The following is a 24,862-nucleotide window of genomic DNA, read 5'->3' as shown; positions in this document are numbered from 1 at the left end:
ATATGTTCACTGCTTCTGAGTACACCTTGCTATTGAATTTTTCCACATCCCAAAAAATGTTTACTGAGCTTATATAGCTTATTCTGGGCATAATAAAATGAGTGAATAAAATAAAAGTACTCTATCTTCTGTGTCATTCAAATGCAATCAGATTTGCTCAGAGAAAAAGCACTGTACCAGTTCCCAGCCCCAGTGTTTACATTCAGGACTTCCTCCCAGGTTTATTTATTTGATAAAAGGCCTCTCCATCTGGAGTCTGATATTAATGCATAAATCCCAGAAATGTGTCTGAAAAATTCACACTATCCAACTGAAAAAACATTATGCAGAATTTGAAGGGAGGACAGAATTCTTTTGGGATAAAATATTTCTCTGTCCCTTTTGGAAAGAATAACAACTGATGATAATCTCAAGGGAAATGGAAAATTCTCCAGGGAACAAACAAAATGGCTGAAAACTTTAAAGATTTAACAGATTAAATATTCACAACTCTGCTATTTATTTAGTCCTCACTATAACAACGTTAGAATGCAGCATGGAAATAAACAAGCAATGAACTGGAGACCTCTGGACCTAAATATATCAGCTATTTCTGCTTGAGTTTAATGACCAGCCCTGGAGCTAAAAGCTGTAACAGAGGATCATATGTGGATTGGGTCTTGAGAGGATAAGGAAAAGGTACTGACTGCTGGCCAATAAACACTTAATCATGTCTATCTATCTCTCTTAGGGTTTTATACTGCCCTCCATCACTGTACCATCTGAGTGCCTTCATGTAAAATCAATATCAATAGTGAAATCCCTGGAGAACACCACAGCAACTCTTGCACATCTCCTCTTCTGGGTCAAACTCAGTGTTTGCATAGCCATGCAGTCATGCTCTTGGATTTTAATGAGACTATTCATGAGGATTATGCTAAGAAAAGTTCCAATCATGATACAAATATTAAATTATTCCTCCAAAGACTGTGTCCAACAACAGGAAACAGAATCAGATGCTAAAGTTTTTTCTTACAACTTGTAAAAACTAACTCGAAGTAAAACACATGCTCATAAAAAACCCTAAAACATTTTCTCTGAGTTCAAGAAGATGTATTAATTTTTTATGAAGATATTTAATTCTGAAACTAATAAATGTAGATGAAATGTATTTCAGCCCTGATTTGCACTAACTAGCAATGTTGCTACAAAAAGTTGATATTTCACCTATTCCTGCTGCAACTACAAAATAAAGACACACACAGAACCTTTGGATACCCATTATAACTTTGTTTGAACAAATGATTTTCAATTTACCCATTAGCTGCACCCTGTCCATAATTTTACTGTCAAAAAAGGGAATAGATAAATCCACAAATACTCTCAAGAGATGATGCCTCATTTCACAGATGAAGCAATTCACTGTCTCCCCCATTTGCACTCCTGCTAATCGTTGTACCTAGATGGTGCTACTGTTACCTTCTTTCATGCTGATGTCTGTATTACATTTTTCATCACACTCAACACATCAGATCAGCTAGGAATAGATGTGCTTATGTAGTCACAGGGACTCAGCTTCATTTACTACTGCATGCAAGACTGAGGTTCAGTCACCATAACTCCTAAATAGATTATATTTAAGCACAGGCCTGATTTTCTTCACCCTACAAAGAGTAGAACGTTGTTTTATTTCTCTGATTCTCCTGATATTAATGATTCCTCAGCAAAGCAGTTAAAATGTCTCTGAGGAAGAGAGTGGGCAAATCTGCTAAAAAGTTTGTACACACATCTCCCTCTCTTCTCAATTCACTGAAAGATGGCAGCAAAGTCCTCCTTTCTTTAGCTTCAGAGCTGCCACAGCTTCATACACTGAATATATTTCTTCAACACACGAGCTACATATCTCTTCAGAGGGATGACTGAAATCTTCATTGACAATTGTGAGGGTTTTTTCAAGAGGTAGGGCTTGTCTCTTGCTATTGCCACAAGATTAGTTTGACCACAGATATATCAAAAAAAGAGCCCATCAGCTGCCTAAGTCTCTGTGGCCTGTTGGGCTGTCATGTGAGGGCAGGACAATGTCACTGGTAATGGTACCCAAGGGAGGATTGTGGTAGCAGCATCCAGAGCAGCCTTTGTCATCCTTACCTGTAAACCAAGGTATAATGTATGGATGGGTTGGCCAATGAATCATTCCAAACCTTAGAAGAACAGCCACAAACCCAATCATATTCTGAATGTTCTCTGCATACTTACTCAAGATATTTATATAGGGGAACTGCAATTCAAGAGACTGAAGAACAAGAAAGACTTGAGATAAGAAATGGGCTGGTGTATAAGGAACCCAGGCTTCCTCCTGCCTGTATTCAAAACAGATGTCATCCCACAAGGTTGAACAGAATTAATTTTTCCAGTTCTGAATATAAGTAATAGTTTCTAAAGAACAAAAGTATTATTAATATATTCCCTTTTCCCCTTTCCTTTTTCTTTTGATGTTTTCTTGCCACTGAAAACAGACTAAAACTAAACTAGACTTAGTAGCCAGTTACATCTGGAAGCAAAAACTAATGGAATGTCATGTTCTAATGAATCTTAGATTTTCATTAACAATAAAGGTAAAGTGGAATATGTATGTCACTAAGGCAGTAGAAAGCTCCTAAAAGAAAGAACCAGTGCTGGTTACAGTGAATAGTTACATAAATTATTTCAAGAACAATATAATAGATAAAAATAATAAAGCCTGATGGGTTGAATACTATTAGAAGATTGCAGAACTACTTTAAACTCAGTGTCCTCAAGTAAAAATTCGATTTTCTTAATAAAGCTTAGAACAAAATCTCCCAGATAAGGCCATGGAGCTATAAGGCTGTTGCATCCAAACCTCACTCTCCCATAGAAACTCCTCAGCTACTGCCAGAGAGCTGAGCTTGTCCTTCTGTTATCCTCTGACATCCTGGTAAAGTCAGAGCATACTGGGTTAAAAAAAAAAAAAGAAGAAAGCTTGAGGTTGCTCCCACTGCAGTGTCTGCAAAAGCAGATGGAATTTACAGGCAGGAGGAGTTCAGACAGCCTACAAAGATTGTAAATATGGATGAAAAGTATCTTATCTTAGCATCTGCCATTTCTGGAGCTGGTCAGTTAAGTTACCCAGAAGATATAAACAATATTCTTGTATTTCTGTGCTGAAGCAGAGGAGCTTTTTCTTAGCATTCATTTCATTTCATTGTTTAAAATAAATCCTGCTAGTAAGTTATTGGATGGGAATTGAGTTCTTAAACTACAAAGACTTAGTTTTGCTAGTTTTATGGTATGTAACATTGCAGGGATATTGTTTCTTAAATATAGTATTTTACAGGTTTGTATTATAGGTATTTTCTGAGTGCTTGCAAGAGAACCTAGCATGCTACATTTTCATTTCCTAGCATACAGGAATGCTGGATAGAGATGGAGGAATCTTGGCAGGGTTTATCTCTTAAAGTTGCCACCAACATAGCAGCATTTTTTTCATCCTCCTCTTCCCTCTCTTTGGGGAAAATGGTACCTTTTATGCTGTGGTGGTCTCCTTTCCCCCAACTCCACACTCCCAAAATAGAGACCTATGTCTGCCCCAGTTTCTGCCTCTGTTTACCACCAATTTTCTTCCTAGGAAGTTTTTGGCAAGTTTCTCTTTTCAATATGCTTCACAACTTCAAGAAGAATGATAGGAAAAAGTAAAAGCACTACAGCACCTCCTCTTGTCCTGAAAACCCTGCCCTATAATCTCTGCAATTAGCAAACATCTGTCTCACTTTTTGTTTTTCTCAGACTTTCCAGAATAATTCAAATTTCAGCAAAGAACATATCTGGAAATACATTTATGTCCTAAACATAAAAAGAAGAATGTTCTAATGAAAGAATGAAAGTTAAGTTGCACTCTTACCTACAGCATTCCCTACTGTGAAGGTTACTGCTTAAAAAGTCTGTTTATAATGCACCATCTGCTTGGCTTCTCTACACTTGGTGTATTCTATATTGTGTGCTGCAATTAATGAGGCTTTCTGTATTATTACCATAATAGCTGATGTTTTTCTTTATAAATGAGAAGAAATAGCTCCCTGATGAAAATTTCAGCTTACTTCAACAAATGAGTGGAGCTGTCTTAAGATCAGACCATTTTTTTAGATGTCACTGCAGTATCTGAGCAGAAGTCAGCACTACTGCAGACTTCTTGCCTTGAGACACCATGAGCATTTATTTAGAGATGATCTGGATGAAGTTAGGATGACAACCTCGTCTGAAAAGGAGAGTTGTCATGTGTGACTACTGTGCTCTTCTGCAGATAACAAGAGGAACAAGACTAAATAAGTTAACAGCAAATCTCTGTGAGTTTTTTGCTTCATCTTGCTTCAGTGGCTTCCAAACACAACACAAGATAAGGACATGCTGCTAATACTTTTTTGACTAGGAGGACAGTTTCTACATGCTCTTGCTGATTCTTTCTTCCTTTCTTTCTTTCTTTCTTTCTTTCTTTCTTTCTTTCTTTCTTTCTTTCTTTCTTTCTTTCTTTCTTTTCTTTCTTTCTTTCTTTCTTTTCTTCTTCTTTCTTTCTTTCTTTCTTCTTTCTTTCTTTCTTCTTCTTTCTTCTTTCTTTCTTTCTTTCTTTCTTTCTTTCTTTCTTTCTTTTTCTTGTTCTTCTTTCTTCTTTCTTTCCTTCCTTCCTTCTTCCTTCCTTCCTTCCTTCCTTCCTTCCTTCCTTCCTTCCTTCCTTCCTTCCTTCCTTCCTTCCTTCCTTCCTTCCTTCTTTCCTTCTTTCCTTCTTTCCTTCTTTCCTTCTTTCCTTCTTTCCTTCTTTCTTCCTTCTTTTTTTTCTTTTTTTTTTTTTTTTTTTTTTTTTTTAAAGTTGTAGACCTCCTCCCAGGGCATGACTGAATATTTTAGATATAAAAACCCAGCGTTCTTCAGAAAGAGCAGAAATTGCATAGCATGCACTCTGGTTTGGTTTCACATAGATGGGGGAGGAAAAGTGTCACACAACATGAAACAATCCCTGGCTTTCAGTTCACTGATAAGCATGCTGTCCCCCCCAAAAAAAGGGCTCTCTTCTTCATGGACTTTGACTTTGTCTCTTTTTTTCAGCTTTCATCTACAATAAACATCCTTCTTTCTGCAAAACCCAGCTGTACATATGAGACTTTTGAACTTGCTATTTAGCTGCAGCTAAAGCCTAAGGAATAATCACCTGAGGCTAAAATGACCTCTGATAGTTGCCTTTCAAAAAAGTAACAGCCTACCTTCAGAAACACATTTCTCCATCTGGCCATCAAGAAAAATGATTTCTGATGCTCTGCACTCACTTTTCATTGAGGACTGATTTTCCTCATTTGGGTGGATTTTTGTGGAGGTTGTTCTCAGTCTTTCAGCCTTTCAGCTACAGACAGAACAGTCATCTCAGCACAGATGCAACAGGGCAGGACAGGGCAGTACTGACAATCCTATGCAGCTTTTATCTGTGTTATTTACCATTAATCTGTAGATGCTTGCTAGTGATCTTTGGAATGTTAGGTGTACTGAAACTTCCTCACAGTTTTGAATAAAGAGGAAGAAACTGGACGAATTAGGAAGGAAAATATTGCACAATTTCTAATGTTACAAAACCCAGTAAAAACCTTATATAATATTTTAACATCTATCTTCTCCCAGCAATCTCCATTAAACACATTACACACCTATATATATACATATCTCCTGTGCTTTATATGCTGCCAGAAATCTTTGACTTAATTCTCCCTCTGGTCTGAAAATGAGAGATAGCTTGTATCAGTGACAAGTTTGTATTAGGTACAGTGCCACTGCTTAAGTCTGTGCTTCTGATATAAAACAGCATGAACCTAAATGCACTTTGCACTGAAAAGTGAGGGTTAAAATAATGCAGATGGTAAGAGATAATTCCCTTCTTATGCCTCTTAATTGTCTGGAGCTCGTATTTATGTCCTGTATCACAAGATCATACTTGCATTAAACCTAAGTGATTAACTCAGTTATTGCCTAACAATTTTTTTCCTTCTTTACAGAAAGAGCAATGTATTTTGTGAAGTCCCCATTGATTTGTTGTTCTGAAGTAATAAATTAATTGCAATCATTTTCAGTTTTATAGGGTGCTAACAGTTGTGTTTGCAGCTGAAACATGGCTGGAAGTTTTATGGGTCATACAAGTCATACAGTATTGTTTGGCTGGCAATATTATTTCAGATTATTGAGGGGAGCACTCAAAAGCCTTTACATGTCCATAAATTCCATCAGAATTTGGAGGAATATTAAATGTCAGTATTAGAATTCTTTCAATTACAAATAGCAGTTCATGACTTGGGTATTCCTACTGTAAAAACCACACTATGCACTTGCATTAATATCTCCAGCTTGATTAGTAAGTCCAGTATTTTGTATAGAATGGAACCATGAATCATAGAGATTGTAATTACTGTGTTCTCAGAAGTGAGCAGAGATCAGAAAGTTTACCCTTGGCATTTATCCCTTCTAAATTCTGTTATTTGTCAGGAATCCTACACTGAATTCCATCACATGTAGCCCTGATTCATTTCAGTATACAGCTCAACACTCATTAAAAATATGTTAAAAGTCTAAAGAAACTAAAGCTACAGTGAATTAGAGTGATTTTCTCAGAACACTACACTTAAGATAGTGTAGTTGATTTTAAACATAAAATGATCACAGCCTCTAAATGAGCTGCCCATGTAGATTTTCTATTGTCTCCCTGAGTTTTTATTTCAGTATGCAATCTGAGACTAAATGACTCTCAAAACAAATCACATACCTCCTATGGCAGCTGTTTTTAATGAATTGGTCTTCACTGGTTTTCTGCTTAAGAGAAAATTCAACATTTTCCAAAGGATGGACTGATGGTACAAAAATGCTCATTGGGGTAGAATTTTGGTTGTAGATTCACTTGTGAGTATTAAAATATTCTCAACTTTCCTAGAGGAACAAAACCATTGAAACACATTTATTAAGGACAAAAAATATACATAGCAGAAGCTATACTTAATAACATGAATTTTAACAGCTAAGCTTGCAGATGCTGATTTATTACATCAGATGAATAGTAGAACTACCAGTTGCTTGTAGAAATTTTATTTTATTTTATTCCATTTTGATGCAGAATGCAAAAGAGGAACTTCTTAGGCTCTTCTAAAGCCAAGGTGATGTCTAAAGCATTCCCATTTTGTTCTGTTTAACAAATGTATACTCATTAAAAATAAATTCCTACATGCTTTTCTAGAAGCTATTAAAGACATAGGCAATGGGGAAGTTCTACTTCATTCCCCCTAGATCTAGTAAAAAAAAGCATTTTATTATTATTTTTCTGATGCACAAAGAACTTGTACTGTATAAGTGTATGCAGAAATATGATTTGAAAGCATGATTATTTCTGCCTGTCCATATCCAGCAGTTTATAAAATTAGTTGAATACATACTTTTATTACAGATTGTAACAATCTTCATAAACAAACCATTTTGGAGTTGTTCTGCTTACAGGCTAAAAAAAAGTTTTACCAAAATGAAGTTGTTCTTCAGTGTGTAAATGATACAGTTTCTTTTATTGAATAAAATGCATCTATGTAGAAAGCAACCTGTCTGTAGCCTCACTGCTGATCTGTTCCTATAGATACTGTCCCATATGGGCACTGCCTTTGCTTTTTTGCTAAGATTCCCATTTTCTCTTTGAATTCCCATAGAATTTGCAAACAACATTCAGACACCAAATACTAATCCAGTTCTTTTACACTCTTATTCTTCTTTATATAGGGCAAGTGATGCTTGCAAATGTAGTAGGAATTCTGGCAACTATTTTAACTATATGGTCAAGAAAATATTTACAGTCCACTCCTGGTGTGGTTGGTTCTTGTGAAATTCTATTTTATGTCCTCACCAGGCTCCTGCATGGAATTTGAAGGAATATTCCAGAAATATTCACAGCCCATTTTTTTCTACTCCAGAAACTTACATTTTCACTACTTCTTCCTTTTTTGGGGTAGCTGATGCCTTAGCTAGCACAAGAGGCATCTGAAAGCCTCCCTTACTGTTAACCACGGGCAGGCAGATTGCTATTCACTGGTGGATTTTATTGAAGAGGAAATGTATTAAAAAATAAATCATTTCAACCTTGTCTGTGTGGCTGCATTTGTAGATATTCCACTTCTACCCACAGCTGGTCTCAGAGGTGAACCCAGACAATATACCAAAAAATAGAAAAAAAAAACCATCTACAAACTTTGGCCTTTCTATGTATAGGCACTTTGGGAGAATTCTTGTTTGACATTTACATTCTCTCAATGCAAGCCCATCGAGGCTTGATGATGACAATATCCACTAACAAATGACATGACATTAGGGCAGGAAAAAGTAAAAAAAAAATTACATAATGTCTAAATTACAAGGACTAAGAAATGGAAGGAGGTGTAAACTAGAAGGCAGTGAACAGTGCAGAGAGGCAGTGAGACAATAAATTGTTGGATGGCAAATTGATGCAGCTCACCCAGTAACCCAGTTTAAGCAGTTGAGTTTTCTCTAGTGGTGCATTGATGTTTTCTTGTAAGATTTTTTATACACTGCTTTACTTCTTTGCTAGGTTGTTGAGAAACTTTATGGTTTTCATGAACTTCATGATCACCAAGCCACTTGCTGGTGCCCAACCAATTGTAATGAAACTTGCAGACATGCCAAAAGTCATTATTGCAATAGGAAAACACATCAACAGATCTACAAAATCCACTGAAATAGTACCCCATGACCCTAAACTAGGTAGCATAGAAAGCTACTTTTAAATCAATACTTAATTCGGCAGAAAAATCGATTCCTTTCCTCTGCAATCCATAAAATTCATCAGGAAAAAATTACCCTTGGCACATCAGCAGCCCTCTCACCCTACAGGTTTAGCAATTAATTATAATAGACAATCTCAAGCCCTGAAAACAGGTTGGGACAAAATCACTATGAAGTTTTTTGCAACCTGTGAACCAAAACATGGATTAGATGTGATGTGAACACCTACATCTTCCCCAATTTTCCTATCCTCCCTTTGGTAAAGGCAAACACTGCTTTTTAGCTACAGCTATTTACAGTCTCAAGCAGCACCCAAGTTTCATTCCTGGAAAACACTCACCTTTTTTCCTATACTTTGCAGGACACAAATAATCCTATGTAACAAAGCTTGTTTTGTCAGCATCCAAATAATTTCTCCTAAGGCAGCATTTATTCTTCCACGTGGGTATTCCAGCCCTGCTGTGAAACAGAGTGTTTTACTCCAGGGCACACACAGAGTTCAGAGATTCCTATCAGTAAGCATGTGCCCTTGGATATGGATGTTCCACATTTGAGTGGGCAGTCACTTCATCTGTGAACTTTACTGTACATTCTAGATAACTTGCCACTATGATTTAAAATAAAATATACAGAACAGTATTGATCTAGCCAAGATTCTGCTTCATATTTACTACAAGGTGTTTCTTTTTAGATATTTGCCTGAATACTAGACTGAATTGCTTAGCACACACGACAGACCCTGCCTTTTCATCACATCACTGTTTTGCTGCTATTGTAACCTCCATTCCTTTTCTCCAAGTAACTCATTACTTTTTTTTTTCTTCAGACTGTTAAGATACTTCTTCCCTGAATTTAGAATTTAGATTGTCTCTACTTCTTAAAGGCTTCAAAGTCTTTGTAGTGATATAGTCACATCTTATCAAAAAAGGTCCAGCCTCTGTGAGGTTTTCTTCCACCATATCCTAGAGCTCAGATCTTTACACTTGTATTCAGTGCTTTACATTGTCTCTGACAGAAGTTCAATAAAATTGTCTTTCTATCCACAATATCAGAGTTCTCAAAGCTGTTGGAACTGAGTGTTATTCACCTACAGTCTATCTCTGCTGAGAAACCTGAACTCCCCTGTCTGCCTTACTATACAGCAGGCCACAGGCAAAGGGTAGTAGTAAATCTCTTGTAAATTGATGCATCACTTCTACTGTTTTCAGCCAATTAATTTATATCGTAATTCCTGAATGTTTCATTTTTCCACAGAATCAAGTGGTTAGACACCAAAAAAAGGTAGAGCATTATTACCTCTCCTTGGTATTGCCTCTCTTGCTAGAAATCTTTTTAAAGTGGTATCCTTCACTAATTTTTTCCTCTTTATTCCTCCAGGTTTTTATTTAAAGTCCCCCCTGTTTTAGGCACTTCTGTTCAGTCTTTAGCTGTAATGACATAACAAAGTTATCATGCAGCTCTCCACTACTTATTTAACAAAAAATGTGGCACCCTGGTTTCTCAAACAGAAGATACAAAGACTACTTGAAGACTTCACTGTATGCTTTTGCTCCTAGCCACATACAGCAGAGGTGCATCCAATCTGCAAATCTAAAAGGCAAACTAATTCACATACTCAGATCAATGATGTAGCAATAGAGATCATATATTTGCTGAAGACAATCAGAAAATCAGAAAATTTGATCCTACCAAACCAAAACCTCATTCCATCCTGCTTGCTTTCAGGATCCCTCCCTTTATATTAAAGTGAGTTTTTAATGAATGGAAATTTTGCAGCTGTAAGAGATGACTGAACTTGGTGACCTTAGAGGGCAGGTATAATTCTAATAAGCTATTTTTCACTCTTTTTCTTTCTTTTGTTTTCTGGACTGGAATACTGTTGATTTAATTTTAATCTTTCATTACCCTTCCACCACTCATTGTTATATTTACCATTTACCATGCTTTTTTTCTCATCTGTTTTACATTTGGAGACCAGCAGAAATGACCAGAGAAAAGGAATGAGGAACACTGAGGGACAGCATTACAGACTTAGAGGAACTTGAACATAAGGACATCTCCTGTATCAGTCTATGATCTTTTTTTCCTGTTCTCTAGTCACATACAGTGGGACTATTTTAGTGAGATTGCTGCATTTTTACCATACTCATTCATGATGTTGGGGGATCTGTGTGTGGTTTATCTTTCACATACAGATCAAGTTATTCAGGAAAATTATAATATTGATGATAATTATGCTCCAGGAAATTAGAATATGAAGCTCAAGGATAATATACAAGGATAAATATAAAATATTATGCACATAATGTCTTTCAGTCCACTGTAGTCCAGGGACTACAGCCCACCAAAACCAGACCAAAGCAACTATATTATAAGCAAGTATAAATGGAAGTGTGAGGGCTCACCTGACTCTCAGGTACACTGCTGAAGTCATAAGACTGATAATGAATAAGAAAAGATGTATTTGGCTCAGTTTGACTCCAATCTAAGTTAGAATAATGAAAACATAAATGCTCCCTGCTTCATTGCTGTAATAGTGCTTTTAAACCTTACATGCATCATCATGAGCTTAGATATGTTACTCGGGAGAAATTATTAGGGAAAAAACCTCCATTCAGCTCTGCTAGCTCTAATGAGTTTGTATTTGTCAAATGGTTTTATGGTTAAATAAGAAGTTAATGATAAACAACCTTTCTGAATGGCTGGATTCGCCAGCCATGTGCAGGGGGGGTGACATCTGTCTTTGGCAAATAATGGTTTGGGAGTTAATCTGCGTGGAGAAGAAAATTAATCTCCTATTTCATTGTTAACAAGTACCACTGCAATGAGGAGGAAATGTAAAAACACTTACAATTATGCATTACCTGTGATAAGGAAGCTTTCTGGGGTTTAACTGTTTTCACTCGAATGCTGTTAACTATTTAGGCTTAAGGATAAATTCTTAAGAGTTGTGTCTTATCCGATGTATTTTTAAACTTAATTGCAAAACCACTACTGGTTGTTTGGCATTAAGGACAACACTGAAAAGTTTTGCTACCATCTAGATTTTTATGCATCCTGGGGAAGGTATGAGAAAGGGAGCACCCTCAAATCCTCAATACGCATGATGGATACAGGGAATTCTTGGAAGCCTAGAAGGAATGGTTTTTGAAATCAGCTCTCTCCCTCTACCCTGTTTTAATTTGCACTTCACACCCTTTTCCTCCTTATTTTTGAGGATAGTGTGTTGAGACCACTCCTTATCTTTGTCCAAATTCCTGCCTCCCAAGTGAGTTTCTAATAATAATTCATATTGTGTACCTCTCCTCTCACACACCCACACACATTTCCTTGTACTGCACACTCCAGGAAAGCTGCCTGGTGCTTGCTTTGCTAATTGCTTTGGAAACCTGTGGGTTCTAAGTTTTCTTTGGTTTACACATATGTAAAAAGGAAACAGAATGTGAAGAGAATGAATCTCTATACCTTTTCTCTTCATATGTTAAAGAACAGATACCTTCTACCCTAGAGATACAAAAGGACTTGTGTTGGTGACCAACCCAGACTGCACATTTGCAGTGCTTTTCCATCTACCCAATCTAAACAATAAAAAATATAGTAAAGAAGGTTCTCCACTCTTATATTATACATTGAAAGTGCTCCTCATAGCTTTAAATGATAGTGTTGCAGGCAATCCACCCACATTATCTGAAAGCTTATATACCCTCTATATATATATAAACCTAATGGAGACAGCCATAATAGTTTGTATGAATAGGAAATACTGAGCTTACTGAACCAGAGTCATGAAACTAAAAATGAAATTATGTTTCCTCCATCATAATACCAAAGTCAGTATATAATATTCTGAAAGAACAAGCATGCAGTAATACCTAGGTTAAAACTGGGTCCCATTTATTATTGCTTAATGTTATAAAAAAGCTGCATCTTCAGATTCTTTATTGAAACATATTACTTAAATTGTCATGACAAAGACAAACTGTTCAATTTCAGATTTTTCTAGCACCTCAGTTTTTATGAAATTGCAGATTTTTTTCTAATAGAAGTATAATTTATTTGCTGATTAAATTCCAAGACAAGAGTTGTTCATTCCTGATTTTTAAAAAAATCTGTTTAGGGGTGTAAATTCTGAGCCCTGACAGGAGTATTCTCTTTTGTTTGCACTCATATATATCCTAGAGTAGAAGATGGGGATTTTACTGTTTTATTCATCCAACTATTTCATCATAAACCACTGAATAAATAATGTTCAGCATAACTAATGCCTGCATATAGTGCTAAACTTTGCGTGCTTCAATACAGGTGAGTTTAATACGAAGTGTTGTAAAACTGCAAGGGTATCTCATCTGCTGCTTTGTTTTAACATCTTTTTTTCCAAACCATCATTTTTAATTGCTGATTTGTGTGAACTATTTAAAGTCAACCCTCCTCACGTGTGAATTAACCAGAGTGTGCATTACTGAAATGCTCAGAGGGCTGACACAGAGACTGCATCTGCAAAGACCTGGACATTTGACTCTTGATCTTGTTTCAGATTGTGGACCACTCCACCTGTGTCCACACCAGCCCCTAAGTCATTCCTCATGAATAGAATGAGGTATGTTCACAAATTTGGCTTCTGGGACTTTCATGAAACCACAGCTCAGACTGGGAACTCAGCTCAGATTATTATTATTGTTATTATATTTTATATCCAGGTTTTACCTGTGGATGGAGAAGGAAAAGGGGTATTTTGTGGAGTTCAGGTTAAAGTGCCTATGAAGAATCAGCTGGATCCCAGCAGAGCTTATTAGTTTGAGTTAATTTACTATTGCCTAGCACAAAAAAAAAAAAAAAAAAAAAAAAAAAGTGCTTTTAGTCATGAAAGGAAGGCAGAAGGCAACCCAGTCAGGGCAGGGCAGTACCTCCAGCAGACAAGGACCGGGAGCCCAAGGCAGGTCACAGAATCACAGAATCATCCGGGTTGGAAAGGACCTCTGAGATCATCAAGTCCAACCCTTGATCCACTGCCACTGTGGTTCCCAGACCATGGCACTGAGTGCCACATTCAGTCTCTTCTTAAAAACCTCCCGGGATGGAGAATCCACCCCCTCCCTGGGCAGCCCATTCCAATGCCTATCTCTGGAAAGAATTTCTTCCCAATATCCAACCTACCCCTCTCCTGCAGAGCTTAAGCCCATGGCCTCTTGTCTGACTGGGAAAAGAGCCCGACCCCCCCCTGGCTCCAACCTCCTTTCAGGGAGCTGTAGAGAGTGATGAGGTCTCCCCTGAGCCTCCTCTTCTCCAGCCTCAACACCCCCAGCTCCCTCAGCCCTTCCTCACAGGAATTCTGCTGGATCCCTTCACAGCCTCCTTGCTCTGCTCTGGACCTGCTCCAGCACCTCAATCTCCTTCCTGAGCTGAGGGGCCCAGAACTGGACACAACCACTGCTCCAACTACGCAGTCCCCGCCTTTCCCCTCCGACCTCCCGCACCGGCTCCCGCACACAGCCCCGCTCCGCACGGTTTTACCGCCCTCCCCTCAGCCTGTCCCCCCCGGGGGTCGCGCACTCTGCCCCAGGATGTCCCCTCACACCCTGCCCCGAAGCTCTCCGCCCCGGGCTCCAGGCCCTGCCCCTCTCCTCTCCTCCTCTCCGGAGGGGTGGGCTCCGCGGGGCAGCTCCGCGCTTCCGCCGGGGGAGCGGGGCAGGGCGGAGACAGCGGCGGCCGCCGGGGCACGCGGTGCGGATAAGATGGCGGCGGCTCCCCTGGCCGGGCAGGCGGGGGTTGTGCTGAGGGACCTGGCCCTGAGATCCGCCCGCTTGCGGGGCAGCTTCCCGGTGAGTCAGCCCGTACCCGGCCGACACATCCCTCCGGTTCTGTTCCTCACCCAAAAGCATACCAAGGGAGGGATGCGAGCTGCGCACCTGGCGCTCCGCGGGAGCTGCCCTGCACCCTGTCCCCCTCACCGCCGCTTTTCAGACCCCCCTTGAAGCCGCCTTTCCCCGCCCTCACAACCTCCCCCTTCTACGTGTTCTTGTCCCGAGGGAAACCTTTCTCCTCCTCCCTTGGCGGACCCCGGGCTGCTGCCCGCAGGATGCGTTACTCCCGCCCGCAGCCCCCGCTCCATCGCGCCCGGAGCTTTGCGGGGCCGAGGCAAAGGTCTGGGGGGTCACGCTGTGGGTGCCCCTCGGCTGGGTCAGGGCTGAACCCACCAAAGCGTGAGCTGAAGCACCAGAAAGCTTCCCTGCCCCTAAAACTGAAAGTACTTTTTAATTATCCTCGTCGCGGGAATAGGTGACACCTCGCACCTCGCTCCAAACGGGTTGCGGGGGGCAGCATGGGGTGTGTTTTGGGGTTTGTGGTGGTGGCTGAGGTGAGGCTGGGGTGAGGACACTCAGGTGTGCTCGCCTGGAAAGGCCTCTTCTGGCTCTGACTTCCCGGTGGTCTGGAATTTGAGAGGTGTGAAGGGGAAAGAGTGAGTGGAGCTGCTTGGAGGGCTCAAGGTTTTTATCGGGAGTTCTTTATTCACCTCAACAGCAGAAATGTTGAAGGCAAGGTGAGGTTTGTACGTTTTAAGACAGCTCTAGTGCCGTTCGCAACCATCCTCTTTGTTTGTCTTATCAGATCAGCAGCTTCACGGGGATCTCCTCTGGTCCACACTTGTGAGCATAAATATTTTCCCAGAAGCAAAAGCTTCTGGAGTGAACAGAGGTTGTTTCTGGGCAGTTCTGTTCCATGGCTGCCAGCGTAGGGCTGCAAGGGACAGCTGCTGGATAAAGCTCGGGGTTGGTGCCAAATGTAATGTGCGTTGTGCAGCTCCTTTTGCATGGTTAAGTCTTTGAACCTGAAGGAAGTCAGCTAGCTCAGGCTTAAATCCAAAATTTTTCATGCCCAGCTTTCCTTTTTTAGTGGTGACTCTAGCATTTGGCAATTCAGTGTAATTGATACATTGATTTATTGTATATATAACATGTATGTGCACACATACGTATGTACACATCAGTATATACATATATTTATCTGTGTGCATACATGTATATTTAAATCTATTTATGTTGAACTGTTTTGTCAGTCCCAACACTGGTGTGTATTAAATAGTTGTGTGAATTTAAATAATTGAAGATGTATTCCTGCCATCATGGTTTATGTGACTGATGTTGCAATAAGGAACTTGGAGGTAACCTCCCTCTTCTTGTGTGCATCTTCACTCTTTCTGTAGGGCTCTGGTACTCAGTTTTTGTAGGGTTTGTGTCTGGTCAGACATCTCAGGGGCTGAGCTTGGTTTCAGGCTCTGTCTTTACCTGGTCCTGCAGTGAGGATTTGAGGTAGAGGTGGAAATTAGGAGTTCACAGTCTATTTGGTCATCTCTCAAAGCTTGGAGAGATCCTCCAAGTTAACCTGCTGAAATCACTGGATATAAGCTTGGATTCTCAAGAGTATTCTTGGGATATAAAGGTAGCAAATTAAAAAAAAAACAAAAATACACACACACAAAACCAACACCAAAACAAACCTCACAAACAAAAGACCCCAAACAAACAAAAAAACTCACAAAAAGCCCAAACAAAACAACCAAACAAAAAAACCCCACAACAAAATCTTTCTGAAATGTTCTTTGTGTATTACCTATGAAGTAGAGGTATTGTGCTTGTATGATAAATCACATTTTCTTCATTCTGCTTTTGAAGTCTGGCAGATATTGAGAGCATCTCTCAAGGTGTGTGTTTTCCAAGTAGTCTGTTTTCAGGAACCACATCAATACTGTTTAACAACAAATCAAGTTCTTAGTTTCAAAGCAAAACACTCTCCTGTAGGCAGGCCTTCATTTTTGCATTGTTACTTATAGAATTCACCTCTAAATCATCATTAAGCTTTTGACACCCTCTCCCACAGCATTCTCCTGAAAAAGCTGTCAGCCTGCAGCTTGGACAGGAACACCCTGTGCTGGGTTAAGAACTGGCTGGAGGGCAGGGCCCAGAGAGTGGTGCTGAACGGGGCTGCATCCAGTTGGCGGCCGGTCACTAGTGGTGTCCCCCAGGGATCAGTGTTGGGCCCAGTTCTGTTTAATATCTTCATTGATGATTTAGATGAGGGGATTGAGTCCATCATCAGCAAGTTTGCAGATGACACTAAGCTGGGGGGGAGTGTGGATCAGCTGGAAGGCAGGAGGGCTCTGCAGAGGGACCTGGACAGACTGGAGAGTTGGGCTGATTCCAACAGGATGAGGTTCAACACGGCCAAGTGCCAGGTCCTACACTTTGGCCACAACAACCCCATGGGGAGCTCCAGGCTGGGCACAGAGTGGCTGAGAGCAGCCAGGCAGAAAGTGACCTGGGAGTCTGGATTGACAGGAAGCTGAACATGACCCAGCAGTGTGCCCAGGTGGCCAAGAAGGCCAATGGCATCCTGGCCTGGATCAGGAACAGCGTGGCCAGCAGGTCCAGGGAAGGGATTCTGCCCCTGTGCTCAGCCCTGGTAAGGCCACAGCTTGAGTCCTGTGTCCAGTTCTGGGCCCCTCAGTTCAGGAAGGAGATTGAGGTGCTGGAGCAGGTCCAAAGGAGGCAACTGGGCTGGTGAAGGGACTTGAGCACAGTTCCTATGAGGAGAGGCTGAGGGAGTTGGGGGTGTTCAGCCTGGAGAAGAGGAGGCTCAGGGGAGACCTCATCACTCTCTACAACTACCTGAAAGGAGGTTGGAGCCAGGGGGGGGGTTGGTCTCTTTTCCCAGGCAACTCTCAGCAAGACAAGAGGCCACGGTCTTAAGTTGTGCCAGGGGACGTTCAGGTTGGACATTAGAAAGAATTTCTTCATGGAGAGGGTGATCAGACATTGGAATGGGCTGCCCAGGGAAGTAGTGGATTCTCCGTGTCTGGAGATATTTAAAAAGAGCCTGGATGTGGCACTCAGTGCCATGGGCTGGGAACTGCAATGGTGGTCCAAGGGTTGGACTTGATCTCTGAGGTCCCTTCCAACCCAGCCCATTCTATGATTCTGTAATCTAACTTTCCTTTCTCTCAGGCTTTAAACTATAAATTCATCCGCCAGATTCTGGTTTCAAAGTATTCTGTGTTACAAAGTAGCACGTGAAGGTGTTTAACTATTTTGTATCATTCCCTATTTAGCTCAGACCAGAAGTTACATTGTTCCATTTCCTTATTTATTTACCATGAACCAGGCAGACTTGTCCTCAAAGCCTATTGACATTGTCCTGTTCAAAGGTAAGGTTTTACATATGACATGAGGATAAAATAATGAATTATCACATCTTAAACTCTTGTTTTGGTAACATGATGAGTAGCAACTTGGAGGGAGAGATTTAAAATCTTTCCATACAACCTTCATTGGAGTGGTGTTTGCATGCTTTGCATCTGTTGCAAAAATTCACATTATTTCTAAACTGTTGATGTCCATAGCTCTGTTTAAGCTTTTTGAGAAGTTTGGCTCTCTACTGTCATACTCTGCACACATCTTTTCCTCTACACCTTCAAGGGTGGAATAAATGGTACTTGATCCAATCACTTGAAAATATTTTATTGTCCTTCTGCTCTCCCTTTGGCTCTTTCACCTTTTTATCCGACTGATAAACATTTTTTCCTCTTTTTACTTTTTATTTCCTTGATAGATTCAGCCCTTTTGTACTTTCGGAGTTGAAATCTCACCAAGTGTTTCAAGAAGATAAAAGATAGTTTTCAGCTGTCTGCAGTGCATGTGGACAAGGGTATTTAGACCTCCTCTTGCTGGAGCAATATCTGTAAAGAGCTGTGACAAAGGCTCCAGGGACCACTCTGCAGCAGAATTCGATCTTGTTGGCTAGCAACAAATAGGCTCCATTGAAGGCTGTTTATTTGAATGGGAGTTGGATTGGACCCTTCGGGAGAATGCTGTGTTTTCAAAATAGCTTCAGATGCAGTGGATTTCAGCGATGAATATAAATAAGGAACAATTAAATCAGAATCATAAATATTGCTTAAGGTAACTCTCCAGTTTTTCCAGTGTGATTGGCTGGTGCGTTATGCAGCCCCAGCTCAGCCTTCAAAACACTCTTCAGTCCTGCCATAACATTTCCAAATTTCATGCATATTCCAAAAAAAAAAAAAAAAAAAAAAAAAAAAAAAGTATATATATAAGTAAAAGGTGGGGGTGAAATATGAAATTAAACAATACTTCTGTTATGTAATCTGCTGAATGTTGTATATGATAAAAATAGGGAACTGTACAAGGTTGCTCATTGCAGGCGCCTTGAATTCTTAGGCCTGAATACCTATAAAGCCTCATTAGTGCTAAACAAAGTTCTGTCTTTTTTAAGAAGCTGAGTTTAATTATCTTCTGTGGAACAGAAAACGTTATTGAAAATATCTTTCAATTCATACCTTTAGAAGCCACTTCAGTGCCCAATTATTACTTTTTCTTTGGCTTTATGTTAAGTTCTTGGAAGTTTTTTAATGGTTCTAACTGTTTCCCTATTTGGCTTTTTCCTGGCTGATAGATTTCCTATACTTTTTTAAGGTTTTACATTTAGGCAGGTAATACATGAGCCTACAGTCTTTCACAAACAGTTTTTTTCTATAAAAACTAAGTACCTAAACCAAGTGACTGCAAAACCCTCTCCAAACTTTACACAAAACTGAAATAAAAGTCAAAATGGAGCAGATGTTTGGCACACACCTGTGTGGCAGTGCCGTTAAACACATGGTCATCAAACATCAAACTGGGGCTTTAAAAACAAAACAAAAGTTAAAATTATTTTTTTCCAGTTAGTTTTATGCTGATGGAACTTCTACCTTGGGAGCAATCTGGCTCTGGCACATACATTCATAGCTTTTTCTTGAAGGAGAAAAGCTGCACTTTATTTACTTTTCTTTGTACCTCCTGTAGGTACAATCAGGGAATAAGGCTAATGAGATGAAAAGAGGCAGTTTTCATGAATATGACATGAGGTGGAGAATTAGCTGGGATACCTGCAGTCTTAAACCTGGCTGTGCATGCATACAAAGCCTTCCTCCATTTGAACTCCCAACCAGTTTACCCAAAGAGACTCCTGATCTTGCTTTGGTATGTTTAGGATTTATTAACATTTTTTTTGCTATAAAAGCAAATGTTTTTTTCATTGATCTGCCTCCTGAGGCACTAGGTAGTGTCAACAGACAAACTCTGTGTTTGCTTTACAGTTATCTGAATGATTGTTTCCTTCTCTCTCTGGAATATTGTCGATGTCTGTGCATGTCAATTTTTTTTTTTCTTTTAATTTTCATTTGGTCTTCCTGGCAAATGACTGCCAACAAGGATGCTGTCAAGAACATGTGAAGATGTTGAGATACTTTTGGGAGCAGAGAAAAGCGAGATGAGGGTTTAGAAACACTTGGGGTTTGGTTGTTTCTTAGATCATTTCTCCCCTAAATTTTCCCCTCTCTTGTTTGGAGGGTTTCTTTTCAGCAAAAAAAAAAAATTAGAGATATGATTCTCCCCCTCTCCATTCTGGGGACTCAGTTCCAGGATTACTTAACCCCAGCTGATAGATGTTTTTGTTGCAGTTGACCACATCTCTGGTGAGTAGTTCAGCTCAATATTGCCTCTGCCAGTCCAATCTTTCTGTGCATGTTTGAGACTATAATCTGCAGCTTTGAGCTCATACTGTAAGGATTTTCTCCAGAAAATTTCTTTCTTTAATAGTCTTCTGAGAAAGACAATTTCTATCCATCTGTGAATCAGCTGTATACTCATGTATTCCCTGCTCCAGAGTTTTAGTAACACACAGGAGATAGAAATTAAGTTTTCTGTGCAGCTGATCATGACAGTAACTTTGGAACTGGTAATTAAACATTGATCCCTAATTACTAGCTGGCTGTTGAGCTGATTTTAACTAAGTAACACAGCAGGACTAGGCATGAAACTAAGAGAATTTAAGGAAAATGTGAAAAATTCCTTAATAGTGGAGGTATTGTGCTGTTGAATAAGTAGCCTTGAAGTTTTTGTTAGGTGAGTGATGGGTGAAACAGATTCCAAACTGTGAACTAAATCCCTTCTATAATGGGAATAAAAGAACTCAAGATTGGTGAGGTTTTTGTGTGTGTTTGGTTGGTTTGGGGTTTTGTTGGTATTTTTATGATATTGTGCTGATCTTGGATTATCAGTGGCTAGTTCACCCTTCTTTAAATCTTCAAATAACATTTTATACTGCCAGGACAATAGATTCAGTCAATAAAAGCTTTTGAGTTGCACTTTTTGTTTGTTTGTTTTTTTGCTTTTTATCTGTTTCTTTGTTTAAAAGGTGCTACTTTGTTGAGCAGATTTACCCATGAGCTTTTTTTCTTCCTTCTCTCTGTCAGATTGCTTTATGCCTGCTCATAGGTTTCTGAAAATATAAGAATGTATCCCCAGCTGAAATTACCTTTTGTTTTATTTCTTAGAGCTGACAGTGTAAAAGCTTAGAATCCAAACTCCTAAAGCTCTAGGCACTGTTCTTATTGGTCATGATTGGGTTATTTCACTCAAAGACTATTTCCTTTAGGAAGACCACATTTTAAATATTTTGTGATTGATACATTATTACTAATTTGAATTTATTTACCTTGCACATTGGCATTACTTGGTGCCAGATCAATTCCTGCTCTCCCTGTTTGTCTTTAATTTGTGCATTAGTGATTTATTGATTGACCCTGGAGAGCAAAGTAGTTAAAATTTACCTCTATCATTTATATCTTTGTATAATTAATGATTTGGATTTTAGCTTTCTGCTTTTTGTAATGAAAAGGTATAGATTTGTGTTGTTTACAAGTGGAGGTTATGTTCACACCCTTATCAGGTTGATTAGTTTGTACAAGAGGTGTTTGCAATGAGCTTTTGGTATCTGGAGAATGAAGAAATCACTCTTTTTATATAAGTGCCAAGGCATTTTAAGGTAATAAAACTGGTGGTTTATCTTAAGCAAGGTAGAATAGGCAAAATATTGATCATCCAGATTCAGGGGGCAGTAATTCAGTTTGCAACATGTGGATTATTTTAATTTTTTTTAAACCATTAATGTAAATGTAAAAGTTTTATTGTTCTGTAAATTTGAGACTATCAGTAGCAGCAATTTGAAGCACCCATCCATACAGAGAGCATTCAGAATAATTCTGGAGCAATAAGCAAGTTCAGGGGAGCAATATTTGGGAAAAATGGAAACTGACAAAGTATTACAAGAGTAGGTAGCCTGGGAGGAGTGGAAGCAATTAGTAAAAGTTTCCATTTGTGTTTTACTGTAATTAATTTACTTCTGATAATCTTGTCCACTTGAATTCTTTGTGAGATGCAAAAGTTTTGTGAGAATTTCCAGTCATGGAGAAGTAAGGGAGATTTTTTAATCATGTTTTGATTTGTTTGCTTACCCAAAACTTTTGGCTAAAATATCTGAAGCTGCCAATTAAAAAGCAGACACAAATTACCAGTGGAACACTTAATTCATTTGAGCTCTTCCTCTGAGAGATTCATGGACAAAAGAACAGTTTAAATTGACATTGCTAATTTAGTGGCAGGAAGAAAAGCATTTCCCCTTTGGGGGAAAAATGAACACAAAAGATATAAAAGCATCTGTGGTATTCCACTTATGGGAAAATTTATGGGCAAATTCTAGGTAACAATGATAGGTAAAGGTAAAAGTAGAAGATACAGATAAATATTTATGAAAATTATGATAATTATTATAAAGTATAAAGAACTATAGGCTAAATATAGGCTATTAGAAAGAACAGAAAAGTTTTTATTGTCAACAGATAACATACTTAGCTTTTTAAGGTCTGAAGATGGCATGAAAAATTTATTTCCCCTTAAATTTTCTAGCTTCTTCAGCTGTGCCACCCCAAACACATTGGGCACAGTGAATCTATTTAATTGGATTCTTTCACGCAGAGTTTCAGTCTGGGTTTGTTTTGCAGTTAAATGCCTCAGATTAAAATAGTCTAAAGTAATGTCATAAATTTGGGGAATAGAGGGACCGATTATTTAGGGCTTATTTAAACGTGATGTGAAACGTTGTGTGAGAAGGCAGCTGGAATGCATGGAGCTTGGTCTGGAGAAGGTTTAAGAGCTGGATTAGCAGGCAGAGGAAAGTTCTTGACACTGTCACTGTACATGTCTGCCACAGACAGCTTAATCAGCAAGGATCAGATGAAACTTCAAACAACTGGAGGAAGCCTCAGGCCCTGATCCTCCTGGGGAACTGAATTCACTCCAGTATCTGCTGGAGTGACCCTGCAGCAGGGGACATGTAATCAAGTAATCCAGAAGGTTTCTGGTGAGCATTGATAACAACTTCCTCATGCAAATGGCTGAGGAGCCAACAACAGGAGGCTCTGCAGGACCTCGTGTGTGTAAACCAAGGAAGAACTGGTTGGGTTCTGGAGATCAGGGCAGACTGGATTTATGAGTGGGAGATGCTTGGCCAAGCTGACGGCCTTCTCCAGTGGGTTAACTGCCTTTGTAGTTGAAGGAGGAGCAGTTTATTTTGGTGGATACAGCTTGGGCTGTAATAAGGTACTAAGAATGAGGCTAGGAATAATCCCAGCTTCTTTAAGTAGTACCATCATCTTTGGGGTTGGAAATTGTGCTTTAAACCCCTGGTCCTTCCTTTTCCTCCATGTAGTCAAGCAATATGTTTTAATAAGTTTAGCAGTGCCATTCAGAACCATGCATGCTGCAGCAGAAGTTTTTTTTAAGGCTGCATTTAATTAACCTGTGATCTGTGTTATTACTGTTACACTGCAGGCATCAACCAAGGGCAGAAGAACTCTGGTGCAGAACCTGCCTATTTGGGATTTTTGTCCATGTCCTCTCAATTATTACTCCTCTATGTGGTGCTAATGGAGATGTTATTACAGTCAGTCCATTTTCAAAATCTTCTAGTTGCCTGATAGTTTATTCAAGGTGACAAAAACATTGCAGATAGAGGTGGCAAGTCTGTCAGAGGGGGAAGTGAAGAGTGAGGAGTTCTCTGCACTCTTGCAGCCTGTTAGAGATGATAGATTGTGGTGTCCAGTCATTTTCAGTATTTCTTTCCCTTGCTATAGAGATGTCTCACCTCACACCACATTGGTAGCATCTGTTAAGAGGGAAATAAAATGAGAGTTTATGTTGCAAAAGCAAAATATGTGTTTATAAGTCCCTGACCTCAGTAATGCATCTTATTGCTTGGAAGATCTATTTACAAAGATACTCTGAAAGACCATCCAGTTGACAAAGATCTCTTTTTTTAGACCTTTCTTACAGCAGTGGAGATCTGAGGTGTCTCACTTGATATTTGTCATAGAGGAGCCCAGGGCTGGAGAAGCAATTGGGAATGTCTGACCCTGCAGAGTTGGCACTTCCCTGCTCATGTGGATTTTTGGATGAGGGGGTTTCTGGTTGGTGACACTTTGGGTTTCTTCCAGTGACTGAATGCCTTGTTCATTACTTTGTCTTTTAAAAGCAGCCTTTTTGGGTCAGCTTTGGCTTTGCAGGTGACCTCTTGTTGCTTGGTGCCTGGTTTCTGTTACCAGCTGACAGGCAGGCAATATTTTTAAAGACTTACTCAACAAATGTGCTTCTGATCTCCCTTTGCTTGCTCTCTGGCTTTTACTGTACCCCCAGCTTCCATGTGTCCATAAATCTAAATCATTCCAAAAGGCCAAGCACAGACAATGAACTCTCCAATGATCGTCTCCAGAAAGCAAGAAATCAAAGATTGCTTTGTTTCAGGGATGACTTGAAACAGACAAGTTATTTGCCTGGAATGTTTGATCAATGGTGTTAGAAATGTAGAAATCCACTTTGAGGTCAGAGTCTTTGATGATGAAGAGATGCTGCTGCTCCTCGTGTCCTAAGCTTGCTTTGAGGTTTGAGAATGGCAGCAGGGTGAATTTCCAGTGTGAATAATGAGAAATACTGATAAAGAAATGACCTGCAAAGGAAGGAGAAGTGTTAATAACTTTTGGCTCCCTGTGAAATGCATACTTGCAAAGATTATTCCGTGGCTGTTTTGGATTTTGCCCCAACTGCCCAAAAAGCCAGAAGGCTATCTTCCTCTTGGATGCTTTGAGCTTTGTTTCATGTCAAAGCCAAATGTTCTA

General features: G+C 39.6%; 1 protein-coding gene across 1 annotated transcript in view; it reads left to right on the top strand.

Moving 5' to 3' along the window:
- Nucleotides 1-14,492: 14,492 nt before the first annotated feature.
- The window catches only part of SUCLG2 (succinate-CoA ligase GDP-forming beta subunit), a 117,568-nt gene continuing 107,198 nt past the window's right edge, over nucleotides 14,493-24,862 (top strand). Inside the window, exon 1 of the mRNA XM_030458633.1 lies at nucleotides 14,493-14,618. Within this exon, the coding sequence (XP_030314493.1) occupies nucleotides 14,532-14,618 (87 nt within the window). The 5' untranslated portion in view covers nucleotides 14,493-14,531. The remainder of the gene's footprint in view (nucleotides 14,619-24,862) is intronic.

Source organism: Calypte anna, chromosome 12 (assembly GCF_003957555.1).
Source record: "Calypte anna isolate BGI_N300 chromosome 12, bCalAnn1_v1.p, whole genome shotgun sequence".
Lineage (NCBI taxonomy): Eukaryota > Metazoa > Chordata > Aves > Apodiformes > Trochilidae > Calypte > Calypte anna.
The sequence above is the reverse complement of the archived record's forward strand: the minus strand, read 5'-3'. Positions and strand labels throughout refer to the sequence as shown.